The 20,834-nt window shown below is 36.9% G+C and overlaps 1 protein-coding gene across 1 annotated transcript; it reads right to left on the bottom strand.

Annotated features, from left to right (window-relative positions):
- Positions 1-7,123: 7,123 nt before the first annotated feature.
- On the bottom strand, positions 7,124-14,986 carry LOC121265149. Its single transcript, XM_041168683.1, has 4 exons — positions 13,674-14,986; positions 12,087-13,567; positions 11,842-12,005; positions 7,124-7,615 (listed from the first exon to the last, which is right to left on the bottom strand). The coding sequence occupies exons 1-4, from the start codon at positions 14,984-14,986 to the stop codon at positions 7,124-7,126; spliced, it is 3,450 nt and encodes a 1,149-aa protein (XP_041024617.1).
- Between the last annotated feature and the right edge of the window lie 5,848 nt (positions 14,987-20,834).

Below are 20,834 nucleotides of genomic sequence, written 5' to 3'. Positions count from 1 at the left end.
AGGTTAGTTGTTCGTGAATAAAATCTACCAGCTGCTGGCTTGACATGCAATCCTTGAAAGAAATTTACAGAGACAGTAATCCACATATAAAGATCACACATCAAATGCACTGGAGTTATATTAAGAAACTCACTAGCAGGACAAATCTATCAATAAATAGTTTATATGAATTAATAAGCCATACAATTCCTTAAATTGATGTAGGCCCTTCTACAAGGTACCCTTGTGCAACAAAAAGAATAAATATATCAAGGCTCTAGAGGTATCTCTATCACCCATTAGTCTCATCAACCTTTCCTTGCGCAAAATGATATGTTCAGTTCACCATCAAGTGCAGTTCCATTTCATACACCTCATTACAAGATACTCCATTTTTAATAGCATTACCAATTGACAACAAGAGGAACATAAATATATCAGTAGCTTTCATGTTTCAAGGATTTGGAAGCAGTAAGTCTAACTCCCCCCCATTAGACATAATACAAACTTAAATGGCTATACTGGAAAGGAAAAAACATAAGAAGTGTACCAGACAAAATTTGGTAAGAACTCCAGCAGATTAAAAAGTTACCTGACCCTTCCTAGATATCACACAACGAGAATCACCAGCATTTGCAACAAGAAGTTCGTTGTTTCTAATGATTGCAACACAGGCTGTGCTCCCAGAAGTTGGTCCAGCAAAATCAGAATGAGGTCCCTGGTAACAATGGATGCATTTAAACCCAAGGAATATGGTTAAATCAGATTCGGAAAATCTCAAATTCCATATACTGAGAAACCAAGTTACAGATTGATCCAATTATTTTTCTGATTTTAAAACCCGTTTCCTAAAAAATCAGTAAACAGATTACTGCAATTGTTTGATTAAGATGATTGCCCCAGAGAATTTCCACTGTTCTTCCAAAAAAAAAATATGATTCTCAAGTTGAGATGAAAGGAAAGATGAAATATTCTGCACCAATTAGTCTCAAATGAAATTAACAAATTTCATAAGCCTGTTTAAGTTCTACATACTAAACGCACGCCACCACCTTTCCTTGACAAAACATAAGACAAGCACGTACCATCCGATTCATACCATGTACAAAACATAAGACAAGCATAAGACAAACTTGTAGCACATACCATCACGACATAACATGCACAAGGAAGAAGATTACAAAATTTCAGGACACGTATTGGTCTCTGTCGTAAGCCGACCCCTCCCATTCAAACCATGTACATACATCGTGTGAATTAGTTTGTACAACAAGCAACCAAATGTTGGTAAGCATGCCACTACACCCAATCATAAGTATAGTGAAGGCGGTGGCGTAGATACTTACATGTTTAACTCATGTGCAGTGAGGCCTGACATCATCTCATAAAGTTTGTACATATTCTTAAATACGTATTTAAGAATATATCTTGGGCCAAAACATATACTTTCCCAACCTAGCTTGCTCCCACAAAACATTTACATATAACCTCCCATTGGATATATATATATATATATATATATATATATATATCTTGTCAATCCACCATCAGGTGTCACAAAAATGCACCCAAAAATACAACAAAAAAACCTTCCCCACAAAACATTTTCCCACAAAAATATCCTCATTAATGAGGGACGGGCACGCAACGAAGATGGCTCTCAACATACGATCGGTTTCGTTTTGTTTCTCCATCATAACCTGCATGTTTGCCTTCATTGACTCTATCTCACTCTTGGAAGCTTCAGCCTCTTTCTTATGTTTTTCAATCAAAGCTATATACTCTCTCTCTCTCTCTCTCTCTCGTGCGAATGAGCGTTGTCTTGTAGACTCCAGGATCACCATCTCTCCCAATCCTCGAGCATAACCCGGTCGATGCCCAAGTAAATCTCTGAAGACACCCGCTGCTGCTTCGTCAGTTCGTTTATCTAGTTCTAGAGTATCCAGCTTTCCTACCATATCCTTCTGCAATAGGACATAATGAACCGATTATGGACTTTTATGTCCTAATAATGCATTTTTAAAATTGAATCTGATAAATAGAACCATCATTGCATTTAACAAATAAGATTTATGGTAGAAAATACTCACATAAATTTCTTCAGTGGCAAGCGTCACAAATTTATCTTTCTTCTTGGACCAATGGGTTTCCTTGTAGAAGTCCACCAAATTTGTATTTTCAACATGATACATGTGTTTGGTATGTGTGCATGTAACATATTCAATCAGATAATATGTTACATATGGCATCGATAGCTTAATCACTAATAAATCTAATAAATGACTAACCAAGCAAATGCGTGCACATAGTTATTAATCAAATATGAGAGAAACATGAGTTTAGCATATTCCTTCCAAAAAAACTACCTCTTAAATTTCACATGCCAATTTAGTGTGTGGTTGATATGATAGAGCTTACAAATGGGAAATGTATTTTGTGGGGAATAATTTATTTCAAACCTTATACCTTCTGTTCTAGCATCCTCACAAAGGATTTGCGACCTGTTGTGTGGTTAATTTTCAGCATCTTTCTATTCTCCTGGTTTTTACTTGATATTTTTTGTCATTAAAAACCATAAATTTAAGCCCTTCAGTACACAGAGTAATAAATATCCCATGCAAGTTAGGGGAGTTATTACCCAAATTGTCTGGGTTTGGATTGAACACCCAAAATGCATACCTGGAAGGCCTCGCTACTCCATTGTTCACGGAGATTAAACCATACTAGGGGGCTCACCAAACTTAGTCCCAGTCGCTAATGCCTCGTCATGGCTGGCATATGACATATATATCTTATGCAGTTGGTGGTGGAAGACATTAAATCGCTTATGAACCTGTTTAGTCACAGGCAAGCGATGGTTCTCTAAGTCCCAATCTAATTCAAAGTCACCCTACATAGCCCATTAAAATTTAGGGTGAACACTCGTGAATTATATATAGTCTAAATTTGTAATGATCAACATCAAATTACCATATGTCGTCTTACCCGAACACGATCAATTAATTCATCCTCTTGGGGTACATCAGTCCATCTAGGGTAGCTCATGTTGCAATGATGTTTAATGATCCAACTTAAACGTGTTGTAAGCATGTTTGCATTCTCGTAGCATAGTGTTGTTTCTCCATTATTTATCTTCAACAACACTTTACCATGCTTACGTAATTTTTCAAATTCAGTACACTTCGTCGGCCCCTGACCATGTCTCGTCTGTGCTTGGTTGGCTACAGGCACAGATGAGCCGTCATCACGTGTATGACATAATAACAACAGAGTTGCGTTAGGGGTCTCATTTGTTTAAATCAATCTTACAAAACAATGATAAAACTCATAAAATCACCCCGCATCAAAGTCAACTAGACCGAGTTGATTACTTTGAACAGGCTCCGGTTGTTCCCTCGGGGAGGGTTCTCTGTTTGCCTGGGTCTCCACCCTTGGGTTCGCATAATAATGCTCCAATGGTTGGCTTGGAGGCTGCGTTGAATCATCTGAATTGGAGTCACTGATGCGGACACCACGTGGCCTGCGTGCACTACATCTGTATGGCACAAATTTCCTGGGACAGGTTCCTCGTACATTGGGAAGTGATCTACCTGTGCCGTGCATGCTCCTCATCAACTCCTTGGGTTGATATGAGATTGTAATGGATTTTGCCTTGAACACTTTGACCAAATGTCAGCTATTTCCATCCATCTGAGATTCAACAATAGCAAACGTGAATTACAAGAAGCTTTGTACAGGAAATATAACCACAGCAAGCATGCAAGAAGATAATGCATTAAAATAAATATTGTGAAACTATATATATTAGTGCATGTACCCTCATTAATCTTGTAAATTTCAGAGTTTGGCATATATAAACCAAAGAAAAAATTAGATCCAGTTTATAATAAACTTAAGATAGGCAACCCAGCATGCGACCCAATCCATGAAGGCTGCCTCTTTCAACTGATGCGGTGTTCACCTGGTTTCCAATGGTTGTCAGGTTGCCTATTCTGACTCCGATTCTTCATCGGTGGATAGGTCTCTTCATCTAAATATTCCCAATAACCATAACCAGATTCGGAACCTGATGGAACCATTCCATCATCAATAAAGTCTGTTGAATTGCTGCATTCACCACCAACCGCCATATGACCTCGTGCATCAATGTGGATAGGTTTTATATCAGTCCTACTAAGTGGAGTTGATACTAGACATGCATCACAATGTAAAAGTGGATAATCAAATGATGGCTCATTTTCTTGGTAGACATCATCCTCACTTGAATCGCCATCAATATCGTCCAGAACCCTTGGCACTGGTGGAATGTCATACACATTCCTATTATTATACTTCTGCACAACATACTAGTTCCCCTTCGACCTTATACCTCTAATGTAAAAACACTGGGAAACCTGGCATGCCAACACAAATGATTCATTCTTATACCAAGTTCTGTCCATGTTGACACTAGTTTTATGATCGTCTACTCGTACCCCACGTTTATTATCACCAACATCAAACTAATAACAACTCAACAAGTGCACTTGACAACCTCCCATGTAGTGTAACTCCACAACATCATTAAGAACACCATAAAAGTCTACATTATTAGTATCTTCGTCACCAGTTATGAACACTCCTGAATTTTGTGATCGCCGGCGAAATTCAAGCTGCTTCGTTTGGAATCGTTTACCATTTATAATGCATGCAGCATATGATGCAACCCAAGGGTCAGGACCACAAGCTAACGCATACAAATTAGTGGACACATGTGGTGGGTTTACCGTACGTTGGTCCTGAACCTACAAGAATATCGGGCTAAATTGTGAACTTATACTTTCATACACAGTCAAAAGCAAGGTCGGGTTTATTATAAGTAGATAAAATGCACCCAATTCCTAACTTACACGTTGCTTGAACCATGTTGGAAACTCGATTTGATGCGTGCGATCGACAGAATTTGGGTTTAATTCCTTACATTTGTCGTAGTGCTCCCTGCATTTAGAGAACACAATCGTCCAATCAATATTAGTTAGTTACGTAAAATCTTCTAGATAGTAGTAGGTCGTTTCGAAAAAGCACGAAGGAAGTCATGATTGCTTACTCGAGATAGGGTCCAATCTCGGTACAGTTGTTAAGCACGTACCATATGGCTGAGGTACAGAGTGTATCTTCTAATTGCACATTTCGGGTTATACCCAAGGGACAAAGTTTCTGGTTGAAAATTTTGAATCCATCTATAGTATCCTCTTCTCCACCATCAATGTTGCGGTCCCCTCGATTAAACTTCGTCTCAACATCTTGGAGACACATCGAGCAAAATGTCAAACACTCGATGTGAATGTAGGCTTCCGCTATTGAACCTTCTAGATAGGCTTTATTCTTAACATACCGCTTGAATTTACCGAGATATCTTTCGAACGGGTACATCCACCGATATTAAACTGGACCTTCGAGTATGGCCTCACCTGGTAAATGGACAGCTAGGTGGACCATAATATCGAAAAAAGGAGGAAATATCATCTCCAATTTGCATAGAATGCTGACGATATCAAGTTTCAGCTGTGATAAGTGATTCACATCAAGTGTTCGTGCATACAACTCTTTGAAGAAACTGCTAAGTTCAGTCAAAGCTAATGCAATATCACTCCTTAAGAACCCCCCAACTGCAATAGGAAGCAGTCGTGCAAGAAAACATGATGGTCATGGCTTTTGAGCCCTGAAATTTTGTAATCACGTACAGATACACAGTGCGTGACATTGGTGGCAAATCCATCTGGAAATTTAACCTTAGCGAGCCACTCACAGAATTTATTCTTTTCATTTCCATGTAATGTGTTCAATGCATGTGGCATTGTAACACGTCCACCTTCACGCTTAAGATGTAGTTCTTTTCGGAAGCCCAAGTTCTCCAAGTCACACCGAGAATTTATATTATCTTTTGTTTTACCAAGAATGTCCATTAAAGTGCCCAATATGCTATCGAAAATGTTCTTCTCAATATGTATAACATCTAGATTATGTCGAAGCCGTAGCATTGACCAATAAGGTAGCTTGAAGAAGATGCTTTTCTTTGTCCAGTTTAATTGTTCTGCAGTTCGTTTTCTCTTCCTACAAGATTTTCCAAATTGGACATCTCCAAGAAGATCTAGTTGAGTTAAGAGACCCGCTCCTTCAACCCAATTTGGTGGCATGCGATGATCTTCTCTACCGTTGAACAACCTTTCTCTCGTCCGCCAAATGTGACCTTCCAGTAAGAGACGTCGATGTCCCATATAACAATGCTTTCTGCCATATTTCAATCAATTGGAATCTGTGCTTGTATTGCAAGAGGGACATGCTAATTTCCCTTTAGTTGACCACCCAGAAAGATTCCCATAAGCAAGAAAGTCATTAATTGTCCACAATAAGACAGCATGCAACATGAACATTTCTTTAATAGAAGCATCATATGTAGGTACCCCATGTTCCCATAGCTCAATCAACTCATTAACTAACGGCTGCAAATAGACATCAATGTCAATCCCTGGTGATTTTGGACCAGGGATAATGAGTAATGTCATGAAGAACTGGTCTTTCATGCATAACCACGACGGCAAGTTATACGGGACAAAAATAACTGGCCAAATGCTATATGGCTTTGCTAGGTTATTGAAGGGATTGAGGTCGTCCCTTGCCAAACCAAGCCTAACATTACAAGCATCCCTAGCAAATCGAGAATGGGCTTTATAAAATGTCTTCCAGGACTCAGAGTTAGCAGGATGTCTCATACTAGTCTCATCGGGTACCCTCTGCTCCTTATGCCATCTCATATCTCATGCTATCTTGTCTGTCACAAAGAGACACTGCAATCTTGGTTTCAAAGGAAAATGTCGAAGCACTTTTTGTGGGATCACACGTGACCCATGTGTATTTGGCATCCAACGTGAAGCCTTACATATAGGGCACTTATTAAGATTAGCATATTCCTTCCAGAATAAAATACAGTCGTTGGGGCATGCGTGAATTTTGTGGTACTTGAAACCCAAACCTCGCTCCAATGACCTTGCCTCCTCATATAAACTAGGCAATTTAGCATCAGGAAAGGCAGACCGCAGAAGGCCTATGAGCATATCAAAAGACTTGATTGACCACCCACCGATTTTTTTAATATGTAACAACTTCACAACGAATGACAGCTTTGAGAATTTAATGTAGCCGTCGAAAAGAGGACGTCGAGCACCTCTAATAGTTGGTCAAAAGTTGAGTTTGGAGAGGGTTGTGGTATTGATGGATGAGTTGGCGATGCAGTGTTGTTTTCAGGAGCATCTCCGATTGTGCCTGCTCGTATGTCATCTAATATACAATTCATGTCATCAATGTACTCGTCTTCCACTCCAACCCTGGGATCGGTGTCATCGTTAATGGTGGGGAGTGTTTCCTCCTTTCCATGAAATATCCACTGGGTGTAATTTGGATTGATCCCTTTTATGAAAAAGTGATTCTCCACCTCAAATATAGGCAAGAAGAGGTTATTACAGCATATACGGCAAGGACATCGAATGCGATCACTTTCCATGGAATGGTTTCGTGCCATTGTGAGGAAATTATTAACCCCTTCAGCATATGCAGGTGATACAAGTCTGTCACCCAAATTCATCCAACTTTTGTCCATCTAAAAAAAAGAAAAGTTGTCAAATTCTTTATTCGACTTGCAAAACAAGTATATGACAGGTTATTACGATATTCTACTTACATATGGGATAAGAAAGTATAAAGAAGGATTTATGAGGTGCGAAAAAATCGCCACTGGATTTAGCACGAGGAAGTGATCATGGTGGGTGGATTTCAGACTTGCTTAAGACATATTATTATTCATTTATGATCTGTAGTACTTGGCAAACCCATAATTTGTTTGACAATCTTGTAAACTAACATAATCATCATGAACTAGTAGATATGCAACGAACCCAATCGGGCCTATAGGCATTCCAATTGTTTTGTCATTTTGACTACACCCAATTATAACATAACCTTTTATTAAATATTTGTTCCACAACATATTTGCACAAAGGCCTTAATTATGTTGACCCACATTTTCATGATCACCTAGCTTTGATTTGGTTCTTTCACTTGAATTCATGATCATCATCATCAATAAAAACAAAAATACACTTCTACAAAAATAATATTGGAACAAAAGAGCAAAAGGGTTTGGATCAAAGGTTAATAAAAGAACCTTTGGTCAATAGGGCACATATAGGGTTTGGATCAAAGGTTATTAAAACAACCTTTTCCTCATAAGACTTTTGTTAGAAAACTGTGTGACGTTTTGAGATTAAACAAAAAAAAAAAAAAAAATTGCCAATAAGAAGTGTACAAGTTTCGTAAACTCTCTTGAAAGAAAGTTAATGGCGTATCTCACTTTTTTTTAAAGGGAGGGCGTGAGGCTCGTATACCCTAAAATTGTATCTGGTATTATTCTTTTTATAATTAAAGGTTATTATATACCATTCTTGATAATTTGAAGTTAAAAAATTATCCCAATAATTTGAACATGATATGTATTATATATACTTTTTTCTATAATGTTTTAAATAGAAGAAACTCCATACCAAAACAACAAATTAACATTATAGTAATTATCTCTACACATTGAGAAGTTAAGTCCACCTTGTCTTAAAGCTAAGCTGATTGATTCCCAGCACCTGATCGGTAGAGTGAGACAGGGAACAGAAGAATAAAAAAACTAAAGAAGAAACAAAAGAAGGGAACAAAGACAAGCTGCATCTTTGGAAATGAGTAGGGTATATGTGGATGAAATTCACATGGTGGGGCACGAAATTTGATAAGCTGGTCATGTTAACAACTATTGTCTTGGTAATATGACACATATAATTTGCACAAGTGGCAGACACTTGGATCGACAAGCATCAGATAATGCATGTACTTTTTTTGCAATTGCTGCATCATGTACTTGGCCTAGCTTATTTGTTTTGCTCAAGTACTACTGCATCATCATCGATCCCTAGCTATCCAGTAGTTTCAATGAAGTTTCCATTACTTTTTAAGCTAAAATGGAAAGAATTCATGTACTTTTATGTTACATTTGATGCTTGAGAAGATTAATGTCTATATTAATGCAGTTTGATGACAGATGATCTGGGATGTGAAGTTTTATCCTAAAGCTAGCTAGCTACGTTTTCTGCAAACAAATCTTCAAAGGTAGTTCTTATTTTTTTATTTATTTATTAAAGAGCCAAGAATCACCTGTCCATGAGTGACTCCATCTCAATTTTATTAATAAACCCTCACTTGTGGCGGAGGAAAACCGTGGTTACATACCAATACCTAGGGATACAATATAAAAATCCGAAACCAGGTATCAAAAAGAGCCTAGTTTCTTCTATTCAAATAACAAAAATTAGAGAAAAAAACCCCACCTGCAACACAAACGTTAGCACAAAACATGGACAAAAACACTCCGAGCCAACAAACACTCCGAGCCAACAACCAAACAAGATGGATAATTCTAACAGCAACGCAAAGATGGTAAACCTAGTTTATCCAGTCTAATTAATCCACGGAGGATCCTAAGTAAATCCTCAATAATATTCCATTCCGTGTTAAAACCAGCCGCCACACTCCGAGCCAACCAGTCAGCAACTTATTTCCTTCCCTATAAACATGCCGGACTACGAAAACCATCGAATCCATTAGAACAAGTATATCATCCCAAAAATCCTCCAAATACCATACTCCACATCTCCGCCTAATCCACCACGAGATTACCACGTGAGAATCTAATTCTATTTCCACAAAATTAATCCCTAAATTTTTACAGGCTTTAAGACCTTGCAACAGAGCTAACAACTCAGCTCTATTATTTGAACCAAAGCCAATATGAGAATTAAAAGCATGCACCAATTGTCCTTGATCATTTCTAATAATACCACCCACCCCTGAAGAACCTAGGTTTCCTAGACTACTACCATCTGTATTCAATTTAAATCACCCTTGAGTAGGTTTTTGTCAAGCCACAATCTTTAAATATTGCCTCACAGGGACTTTAGGCGTAATTTGCAAGGCATGTAAAATCTGCAATTCATGCATAGAACATTTCTTAACCTTTTTCATATTTGAACTTATTAAACCCATCCAATTCTTAATAATATGCCAAACCGCACTAATAGATTGAGTGCGCCCCTCCATACGGGCAACACACCTTCTACACCAAAGGTGCCAACTAATAACCGACGGAAGTAGCCCCACAAAAATCCCCACTTGAGAATCGTTTGACGCACGTCTAAACCAAGTCGTCACTGTCTCCATCCAAGTACGACCAATCGGTAGACCAAAAATATTACCACAAAGACGCCATATGTTAGTTGCAAACTCTCCTCCAAACAGCACATGATTTTGATCCTCATACTTACCTACTTCACAACAATCACAACAAGAAACTATCGGGATCCCAATCCGTCTAAGACTATCATCAATGCTCAAAGCCATATTACATGTTCTCCACATAAAAACTGAAATTTTAAGAGGCAACAACCTATGCCACAACCAAGAATGTCAATCCAAACTAGTACCTCTTATTCGAATACAATCTCAAGCTGATTTAGTAGAAAAATTACCACTCTCATGATTAGTCCAGATTAACACATCAGACCCCTCCTTACAACCAACCAAAGCCTCAATAATACCATCCACATTATCCTGACCCACTAACGAAACCAACAGCTCCATATCCCAACTATTATTCAACTTACATTCCTTAACTTTAAGCAACGGAGTCCCCACAATCTGGCAATCCTCAACTAACAGACCCCTATCCCTCCATTTATCATACCAAAACAAAATATTCCCTTCCCTCACTTTCCACTTTGAATTATTTAGCACATCAGGAATACTCTTAACTATCATTTTTCAAAACCTCGTATCTTTTTTCGTATCAATGGGAGACCAAGGCAAAGAACCCACATATTTTCCTTTAAAAAATTTGCCCATAAGAATTCACCTTGAATTAAATTCCATGCAAGCCACATATGCAATGCTTTTTGCATATCCTCCAAGTTACGCAAGCCCAGACCCTCTTCCTTCACGGGCTTACACATATTATCCCATACCACCCACTTTTTTTTTGCTTTACCATTCACCTCACCCCAAAAAAAAGTACTCATCATACGGTTTAAAACTTTAATAATAGATTGGGGCACCTGCAAAACAACAAATAAATGTAAGGCCATACTAGAAAGCACATGCCGAAGAAGTATTAAACGACCACCCGAGGAGAGAAGCTTCATCTTCCAGCCGCTAATTTTATTCCAAACTTTATTAACCATCTCCTCCAAATGCACATGTTTTAGACGCCCCAATACTATCAGAACTCCCAGATATTTAAAGGGAAAAGAGCCTTCCGAAAACCCTGTCAACCTTTTTAGAACTCTCTTACGAGCAACAGAAATTTTTGAAGAGAAAAATATGGCTATTTTTTCTTTATTAATCATCTGGCCAGACCATGCTTCATACTGTTCGAACACCATTAAAAGTTCCCTAACAGATTTCTTACTCCCATTTTAAAAAAAATACAATATCATCCGCGTATATAAGATGAGAAATCTGAGGAGTACCTCTAGATTGAGAGAATTGCCCAATCTTTTTTGCCACCACACTCTGTTTTAAAAGACGAGAAAGGACTTCCTGAATAATAATAAATAGATAAGGCGATAATGGATCCTCCTGACGTAACCCAAGACCACCTTAAAAAAAACCTTTCATCATTCCATTTAGCATTACAGAGTACCAAATATTCGAAATGCAAGCACGAATTAACTCACAAAAAGAAGGGAGAAATCCAAAACAACAGAGAACCTCCAACAAAAAATTCCAATCTACCTGATCATATGTTTTTGCCATGTCAACTTTAATCATAATATTGCCTCCATGAGAAACCTTATTCAGGGAATGAACCATTTCCTGAGTAATACTAATATTCTCAAAAATACTTCTCTCAGGTATAAAAGCTCCTTGCTCAAGGAATATCAATTTGGGAAGAAAACCTGCCAAACGACTCACAATAATTTTTGAACAAATTTTATGGAAAACTGAACAAAGACTTATCGGCCGAAATTCATCAAAACCTGTAGGTACATCTATTTTCGGAATAAGCACAATAAAAGAAGCCGAATAAAACCTTAGAAGTTTTTTAGATAGAAAAAATTCAGATATAGCTTCCAAAACATCCATCTTAATCACCTCCCAACAACTTTTAAAAGAACCTGCTCCAAAACAATTTGGCCCAGGGGAACTGTTTATAGGAATAGAAGAGAGAGCCTCCTTGACTTCTTCCAAGGAAGGAATACAACAAAGGCAGGTACAATCCACTTCTTCAATAACCGGCGAGATCAAATGTGATAAATCCGGAAATGCTCTTAACTGATTAGTATTTTTAAAAAAATCCGCAAAATAATCCACGGCACCATTATGAATTTCTTCCGGTGAATTAAACTCAATCCCATCCGAAGTTCTCATTCCTTGGATTCTTTTACATCTTTTATTAGCTAACCACACATGAAAGAATTTAGAGTTCCTATCACCTTCCTTATTCCATTTTATTTTTGCCATTTGAGCTAATCTGATATCTTCCCTACGTCTCCAAGTGGACAACTCAGCAGAAGCCACCACAAGCTCCCTCTCGGCATCTATATCCCATTCTCTTTGCAGACTCCCTTCAAGCCCCTCAACCTTCACTTCCAGAGATGCAATATGAGCATTGGTCCTTCCAAACACCCGCTTATTCCATTCACGAAGAGCCACCTTAACCCTTTTAAGCCTATTAGCAAGTTTAAAAAGCCCCATCCCAACCACTGGAACAGACCACACACTCTTAACAAAATCTATAAACTCTGGATGCTCAACCCACATTTGCTGAAAACGAAATGGAGAAGGGTCATAGGAATAAGGATCTTTAAGGAACTCTATTAACATGGGACAATGATCCGAAGTCATCCTCGGCAAATACGAACAAGTCACATTAGGGACAATAGACATTAAATTCGCATCAAGTAAAACACGGTCCAGTTTAGCCCAAGCTTTAGCTAATCCACGCTGACCATTACACCAAGAGAACTTACTACCATGTGAGTTTAAATCAATCAAACCACCCTCATGAATCCATTTATTAAAATCATCCATAGCAGCTATTGACCTTGATCTACCACCCCTCCTTTCCAAATCCGAATGAATAATGTTAAAATCTCCAGCAAACAAATAAGGATCCTCACTCAGATTATTCCACCTCAAGTCCTCCCATAAAATTCGCCTATCCATCATATTACATTTTGCATAAATAAAGTTACCCAAAAACTGAAAATCACCCTCCACTGTACTTAAAGATAAGAACTGCGATGTCATCCGAATAACATTCACCACCAGATCATTCATCCACAAGACCCATATTTTCCCACCAACTTTATCATTAGATATTACATTATCAAAGTGAAGAGCCCGCATGTAATAATGAGCTTTATCAAAACTCTGGAAAGGCTCCAACAAAACTACCATCTTCGGTTTAAACTTACTAATCAAACTCTTTAAACGTCCCATAGAAGTTCCGAGTCCCCTGATGTTCCATACCAAAATAGAACCTGTCATAAAGAAAATTTTGTTGCTCTAGTAATCACCCGATTAGAACTCCTTATTTTCTCGAATTTTTTTTTTTATTATACTTCCTCTTTTCAGCTTCTTCCTCTGTTTCCGTATGATAGTCCTTGTTCTGCGGAAAAACTTCAGCATGTATATCAGGCTCCGGATCTGAAAGAGACCCTTCTTCCAGACAGACAACATCCTCTTGCATTTGGTCATCAACCCTCTGCTCTGTATACACCTCCGAATCATTAAAAGAACCATCCCCAACTAAAGTTTCTGTAGCCACCTTCGCCTCCCGTAGCAGAGTAACTGAATCATGCAGCACATCAACCCTTTCCAATCTTGCCTTATTCTGCCTTGCCTCTACAGAACCCTCTGTATTAGGAACCTCACCATGCTCTTTATCCACATCCAACCCTTCAATCAACAAAGCTAATGCAGAAGTCCTGAGTACCAGATTAATCTCCGAAGTAATATTTTCTGCAGTTTCTTTTTCCGCAGTAACTGAAGGAAACGTTAACTCTTTGGGTTCCTGAACCAACTTTGTTTGATCTGCAACCCCAGCTTCTGCTATAACAGGTTCTTTCGGCTCTTCAACAACAGGTTCTTGGTCTTCAACAACAGTTTCTTGTTGCCGAACCCAAGATAGATTTTCTGGTCTCTTTTTCCTAGCTCTACAAGTGCGTACATTATGCCCCTGAATTTTGCATTTAGAACAGAACGCAGGCAACGTTTCATACACAATATCTTGCTTACGGCTAGACCCCAAGCCAGGAGTCCCAATCCAAAAATGAGAAAGAGGTTCAATGGCAGCATCCATCTCCACACAAATACGCGCACCATCGGTGCGAGTCGCACACTGCGTGGGATTATCCCGCCTAATAAATCTACCTATCGGGATTGTTAAAATTTTAAGAAAAGATTCATGATAAAAGTTAGGAGGCAAATCTGGTAATTCAATCCAAACCGGAACAATAGATGGTTCTTCCTCCTTAAAATCTGGTGTCCAATGGAAAGCACAATATGGGATCCAGTCAATATCGCAAGCTTCCCTAGACAGTGCTCTCATACAATCCTCCTCTGAAGCCATGCGTACAAAAACATTTATGGGATGCCGCATGGTCGAAACCACTGGAACACCTTCAAGACTCCATCGATTTCGAATGAAGATCCTGATAGCATCCAATGAAGGCCTATTGCGGAGGAACTTCAAAACAATCGAGAACCTGAAAGGTTCAGCCAACCGAAATATTTCCTCTTTGGAGAACTGAAAGAAAAGCTCTCCATCTTTAGTTTTCGGCGCACGGTGAGACACAACCAACTCAGGAAGAGGCTGGGGTACCACCGAAACCAAATCCACAAACCGTCGACCAACATTCTCAACGGCTGCCATGCAGCCTTACGTGAAACTGAAACAGATCGTAGCAGAGATAGAAAACTCAAGGAGAGTTTTCAAGAAGTCCGCATCTTCTTGGAGCGTGGCCCTCACGTACTTGAATATATGTGATCCGCGAAGGATTTCGAAGGTAGTTCTTATTAAACTATATATATATATATATAACCAATCCATGAGACAGTACAATCATATAATATTGTACAAGACGCTAGGGACTGACCCATCACAATGCTTTGGTTCGTAATGTAGATAAGATCGATGCAGCTAAGATTCAAATCTTATTATGTGCGTATAAGCTGTAGACATCATCGATTAATTGTTATTTATAAACAATAGAGATATATATATTTAATAATTTAATTGCAGAAAGTCTTTGGAAAATGAAGTTTAAATAATTAGTATATATAAAATATTGGTACTGCTTGCAAACTGATCATGAAAATCAATAAATTAATTAACTTTGTCCACCATTTCTCCGCTAATTCCAACGAAAACTAATCTGCCCCATCTTTATATTTTGTTTAATTTGTTTGGTTGTTTATAATTTTATACTCCAAAAAAATACCATTACCGACAAAATTAGGTGTGGACACATGAATAAAAAAATTTATTAATATCAAGTGGAAGTTACACATATAACAAACTGATGATCAATTCATGTTATTAATATATATATATATATATTGGAACTGATATGGTGCACAGACATAATTTCACATAGGCACTGCCTAGAATTTGTGAAATATCATGGGATACAAAGAAAACCCATGAATTAAAGAACAAGATGATTTAGGGATCGACATGAGAGAAGGTGGCAGTAGCAAGCATTTGCAGGTGATAATTCTGGAGGTCGTAGTCATGCATCCAGATGTAAATGGCACTTACATGCAGAGAACCAGGTAGCTAGGGATGCGACCCAAAGAATAAAAGCATGAATTTTCTTCTTGAAGTGGGAGCCGGGAGGTAAAGGAAATATGGGGAAAAACCAATATATTAAGTAAAAAAAAAACCATCTTTTAACTATAAATCCTTTTTAAGAATTGAGTCAACTTATATAACTAGCTAGCATCTAAGCTAAAAAACCATTTTGACCAAAGTTGATGTTTATAATTATGTCACTGAAGTTTCAAACTGAGATACAAAACACTACAATACTTGGAATACGAAAAAAATAATTATTGATTTGTAAGGTTGCCACTCAAACTGTTGTATAAAAATTACAATAATTGGTATACCAAAATAATAATTAATATTTTGTTACCTTTTATTTTAAAAACTTAAGTTGAATAATATGGACAAGCCAAAAACTTTAAATCATAAACATGTTAAATATTAGATTTCAAAATAAAAACAAATTGAAAGTACTTTCCGCTTTTAATATTGTTGAGATAAGGTTTTGAAAAAAAAAAAATTGTGATTTTCTTATAAATTATTTGCTAGTCTATATTGAGAAAGAAAGTGATAATTAATTATATATATTTGTTAAAAAAATATTGAGATCAATTGACATATAAAATGTTTTTATTTTTATTTTACATTCAAACTCGAAACTTCTTATAATGTACTTATGCACGCTATTGAGTAGTTTTTTAATTTTTATTATATACAAATATTTTATATATCCTACACCCCTTCTCTACATAAATCGTAATTTTGTCACCGTGTACAACCTTGGCTAGAAGAAAAAAAATGTAACTACACAAATGGCTTCCAACTTAAAAAGACACAACACAAAAAAAATATAATGTTTGTTCAATGTAATGTTCGCTCGCTCATGTTGTAATCGAGTGTTAATTACGGTGATCAAGTTAGAAGGAAAAAAGGAAGATGTATTGGCATGAAATATGGCCAACAAAATACATGAACAACAAACATTTTCAGCTTAGTTGATATATCAAGTGCATTTTTTCAAAGCACAAGTATGTAAGATCATTGTGCATCTAAAATGAAAAGCATGACTCTGATATGGTATGAATCTAAAATGAAGAAAACTATATGCCTTAAAAGACAAGTAGAGTGCATAAACCAATATATCAGCAACCAAACCTAACAAGCAAGTCATTCCATCAATGAAAATAGGAACTGTTAAAATCAGACTTAAGAAACAGTTTAATGTTGCTCATTTTTTCTCTCTGGCTTTTATGAAAATTAGACTATATACAAGCAAGCAAATTGATAAAAAATTCCTCATCCAGCATCCATTTAGAATGATAATTTTAAACTATTCAATATAATTAATGAGATGCTAATGTTGTTGTATTAGGTATAAAAGCAAAATCATTGGGTATAATTTGTCCTACCCGAAACTCAATACCAGGTTATATTTGGTTGATTTTGAGCCTGTCTTTTTAGAGGAAGAATAATTATAGAAAGGGAATTTAGTTTTCTTTTTAGAACATTAATGGATCATCCAAGCATTCTGGAGTTTGTGGTTCACTCGAAAAAAGCCATGTGAATGGTTTAATATTCCTTAGAAACACATGATGAAACACACTCTCGCTTACGGGATTGTCCAATGTGTGTGCTTCTCAAAACCTAAGCATAAATATTATAGCAAAACATCCCTGTTTCTACTTTACCTTAAGCTAGGGTTTCATTAAGAACTATGAAGACATAAAACAGAGTAATTTACCTTGGGAAATCGACTCCAACCGATGCAACGCCGGAGACGAAGGGATGGACAATCGACTCCAAACCACTAACTTAGGAAACGGGCCGATGATGATGAAGAACGAAGCCTTAGGGTGTCGAAAAAATAAAACCTTTTTCACTGGTGTGGCCTCGGCAAATGCGAGTGAAGACGCCGATTACTGGGTTTTCGATGGGGGGGAGCAGAGTAATTTGCTTATGTGAGAATCACTGGGCTGGAGCTGCGCCGATGTTAGTGGTTTCATTCGGTGGAAGGGACATAGCGAAAATTTTGAGTGGGTTTTGCTATATGTGCAGCTAGAGAGAAATGGAAAAGAAGAAGTTGGGGACGAAGGTGAAATCGGGATTTGGGGGGAAATCTGATGATCTTGTATCGAAATTGTAGTTTTGGCACCGTCTACATTAAAATGAAAATTGCAGCGAAATTGTGCGTTGGCATAAGTTTTTAACCTTTACGGTGGTTTAATTTGCCTTAACTACCATTAAAATCGCTGCAAAAGTCGGGGTAATATTTGCAGCGCCAATTTAGCGTCACAAGTGTGTTAAAAATCACTGCAAAAGGTAAAAATAAAATCGCACGGGTTGGAACCCGCGTTAAGCAAGAAATCGCCGTTAATAACTAGTTATTGCGGCGAATTATTTACAGCAGACCATAAATTGCCGCAATAGACCCATTTTCTTGCAGTGAGTTAAGAATCTTAGTTTATATGGCAAGAGTCACGATTGAACTCCAATGAGCACGTGTGAAACATGGTTTGAGCATTCAGTGGACTTGCACTTGACACACAGTTGAGTGAAAGTAAATGATGTTTTGCAAGACACGTGTGGAACATCATTGTAACACTCCGTTCCTTAGGACATTGTCCCCTGGGATTATAAAAGTTAGAGGAACTACATCCTATTAAACTTAAAATTATTTTACTTAGCACCAGGTATAAAAGATCTCATTAACATATATAATCATAAATCCAAGGTATTTTATTAAAAGAACATACACAACAAAGTTCACGATAGCACTTGTTGAAAAGGTCTAAATCATGTGCTACAATAACTCAATATCGAAAATAAGCAAACAGGCAACTGATAATCCTCAAGCCTCGATCACGTCCACTTGGGCTGTATACTGTTCTACACCATCCTCATAATCATCATCCTCTGGGTTAGGTATGATAAAAAAAATAAAAAAATAAAAAAAAATAAAAAAAAAAAGAGTTAAATGCTTAGTAAGAACTACATCATACTTAACAATCTATGTTGATGATGTTGTTATTGCTTAATAAACTCAATAACAATCTAGGTTTTGAGACTTGAGTCAAATATCAAGCAGTCTCAATCATCAACATAATAAAAGGCGTAACAGTGAACCTTAAAAAGCATGTATTCCTTAACCTCATATCCTTAATGTCGTTACATACAATTAAGCCCTGTGTTAGTGTGTTAGGGTTAGCGATCCTTGCAGTATTGACTCTACCCAGAACTAGATGGTAAGAACCTAGCTCTCCTCAATAATGGGCATCAATATGTAATCATTCAACATCACGTGCATTTCATTAATCATAAAGGTTCATATAACGGGGTCTACCAAGAAAGGTTTATACATGTAACAGGGGTTGCCAAACACTATATATATGTGTGCGTAAATATGCGCACACTCACTTGTAAACTTGTATATATCTATACAGTTACTGGACAATCTAATTTCAGCCTTTTCCATACAGTATGAGGTGGATATATACTTACATTTGTAGTTTTACTTGCATTAAAATAAAGAGTAGTGCTTGATAAGTGTGATTTTTATATAATTTTTATTACTCTTTTATTTATGAAAAGTGTCAGTTTTCTTTCAATACTATTGATTTTATTTTATTTCTACATATTTTTCTTTATTTTCTTGGATTTGAAGGAATGAGAAGATTTAGTACTAAATGAGAGTATTTTGGTACAAAAGAAGAGACTACGGATCCATACCAACGAGAGACAATGAGGTCTGAAGAGGGCCAAGGAAATTGAGGTGAGGAGACTCAATGGCAATTAGAATTGGTGACAAGTCAAGCAATGAGCGAGATATTTTATCTTCTAGACGAGAAGACTTGGTGACAAAGCTCTGGGCGACTAGATTGGGCGATCAGTCTAACCGACTAACATAAACGACATCATGGGCAACAACTAGCAAATGGTTTGAAAGTAATTTTGATTAAAAAAAAAAGGAGAGAGAAATAAATTACAGAAGAAATCCACAAGAAGTCCAAATTCGGAATACACTGGGCGACAACCTGGATATACTTGAGTGTTTTGATTATAACTTTCTACTCACATATCCAATGGATGCGATTATAGATGGGTTGGAAATCTGGCTTAAAGGGCTACAACTTTATCCCTAATAAAGATTTCTAAATTCTAACTCCTGGAGTGTGTACGAGGCTGCCAAAATTAGTCCTAAAAGTTAAGTAAATTTTTAGGCGAAAATCATGAAAACATTAGGGTTTCGTTTATACCCTATATAAGCATATCATTAGGACGAAATTAAGAGAGGAGAGTCTAAATTTTAGAGTCCAATATTTCAGAATTTATCCTTTAAGTTTATTTCAAGGAGGCGGATTTGGAGAGTAGAGGCAAGAGCTGCAGGCTTCACCAATCGACTCTAACAAAGAACACTAGTTTTATTCTTTTTCTTTTCAATTTCATTATGAATTAATTTTATATTCTAGAGCTTTGATATAGTCTAGCATTGAACACACAATTTATATTTTAAATTATTTTATGTTCAATATTTTCATGATTGAGTGTTTATTCAATGTTTTTGATGTTTACAATTTTCTAACTAATTATTGTTCAATCTATTGAATCGCAATGACACCGAGATGTAATTTGTGATTAGAACTCTAGGATTAAGCATTATTAGTTGAGCGAAAGTAGAGATACTTTACTGCGATTAGTGTGATTTTTAAGAAAAATCCAAAGAACTTAATGAGTCTCCAATTAGTTAAATTCACATTGAGATATGAAGTTATTAATTAGAGATTTTTTTAGTATTTCTCGAGAGAAAATATTGAAGAGTAAAGGGATTTTTATCATCAATTTGGAATAATTGAAATTCTATAACAAGGAAGAATGAATTGTGCGTGATTCGTTGGGTGAAGTCAAACGCTCTAGATCTATTATTGTTATCTTTAAAATCTTAATTTTAATACTCTTT

The sequence above is a fragment of the Juglans microcarpa x Juglans regia genome, chromosome 1D (genome assembly GCF_004785595.1).
Source record: "Juglans microcarpa x Juglans regia isolate MS1-56 chromosome 1D, Jm3101_v1.0, whole genome shotgun sequence".
In the NCBI taxonomy this organism is placed as follows: domain Eukaryota; kingdom Viridiplantae; phylum Streptophyta; class Magnoliopsida; order Fagales; family Juglandaceae; genus Juglans; species Juglans microcarpa x Juglans regia.
This window is presented reverse-complemented; position numbering and strand designations above follow the sequence as displayed.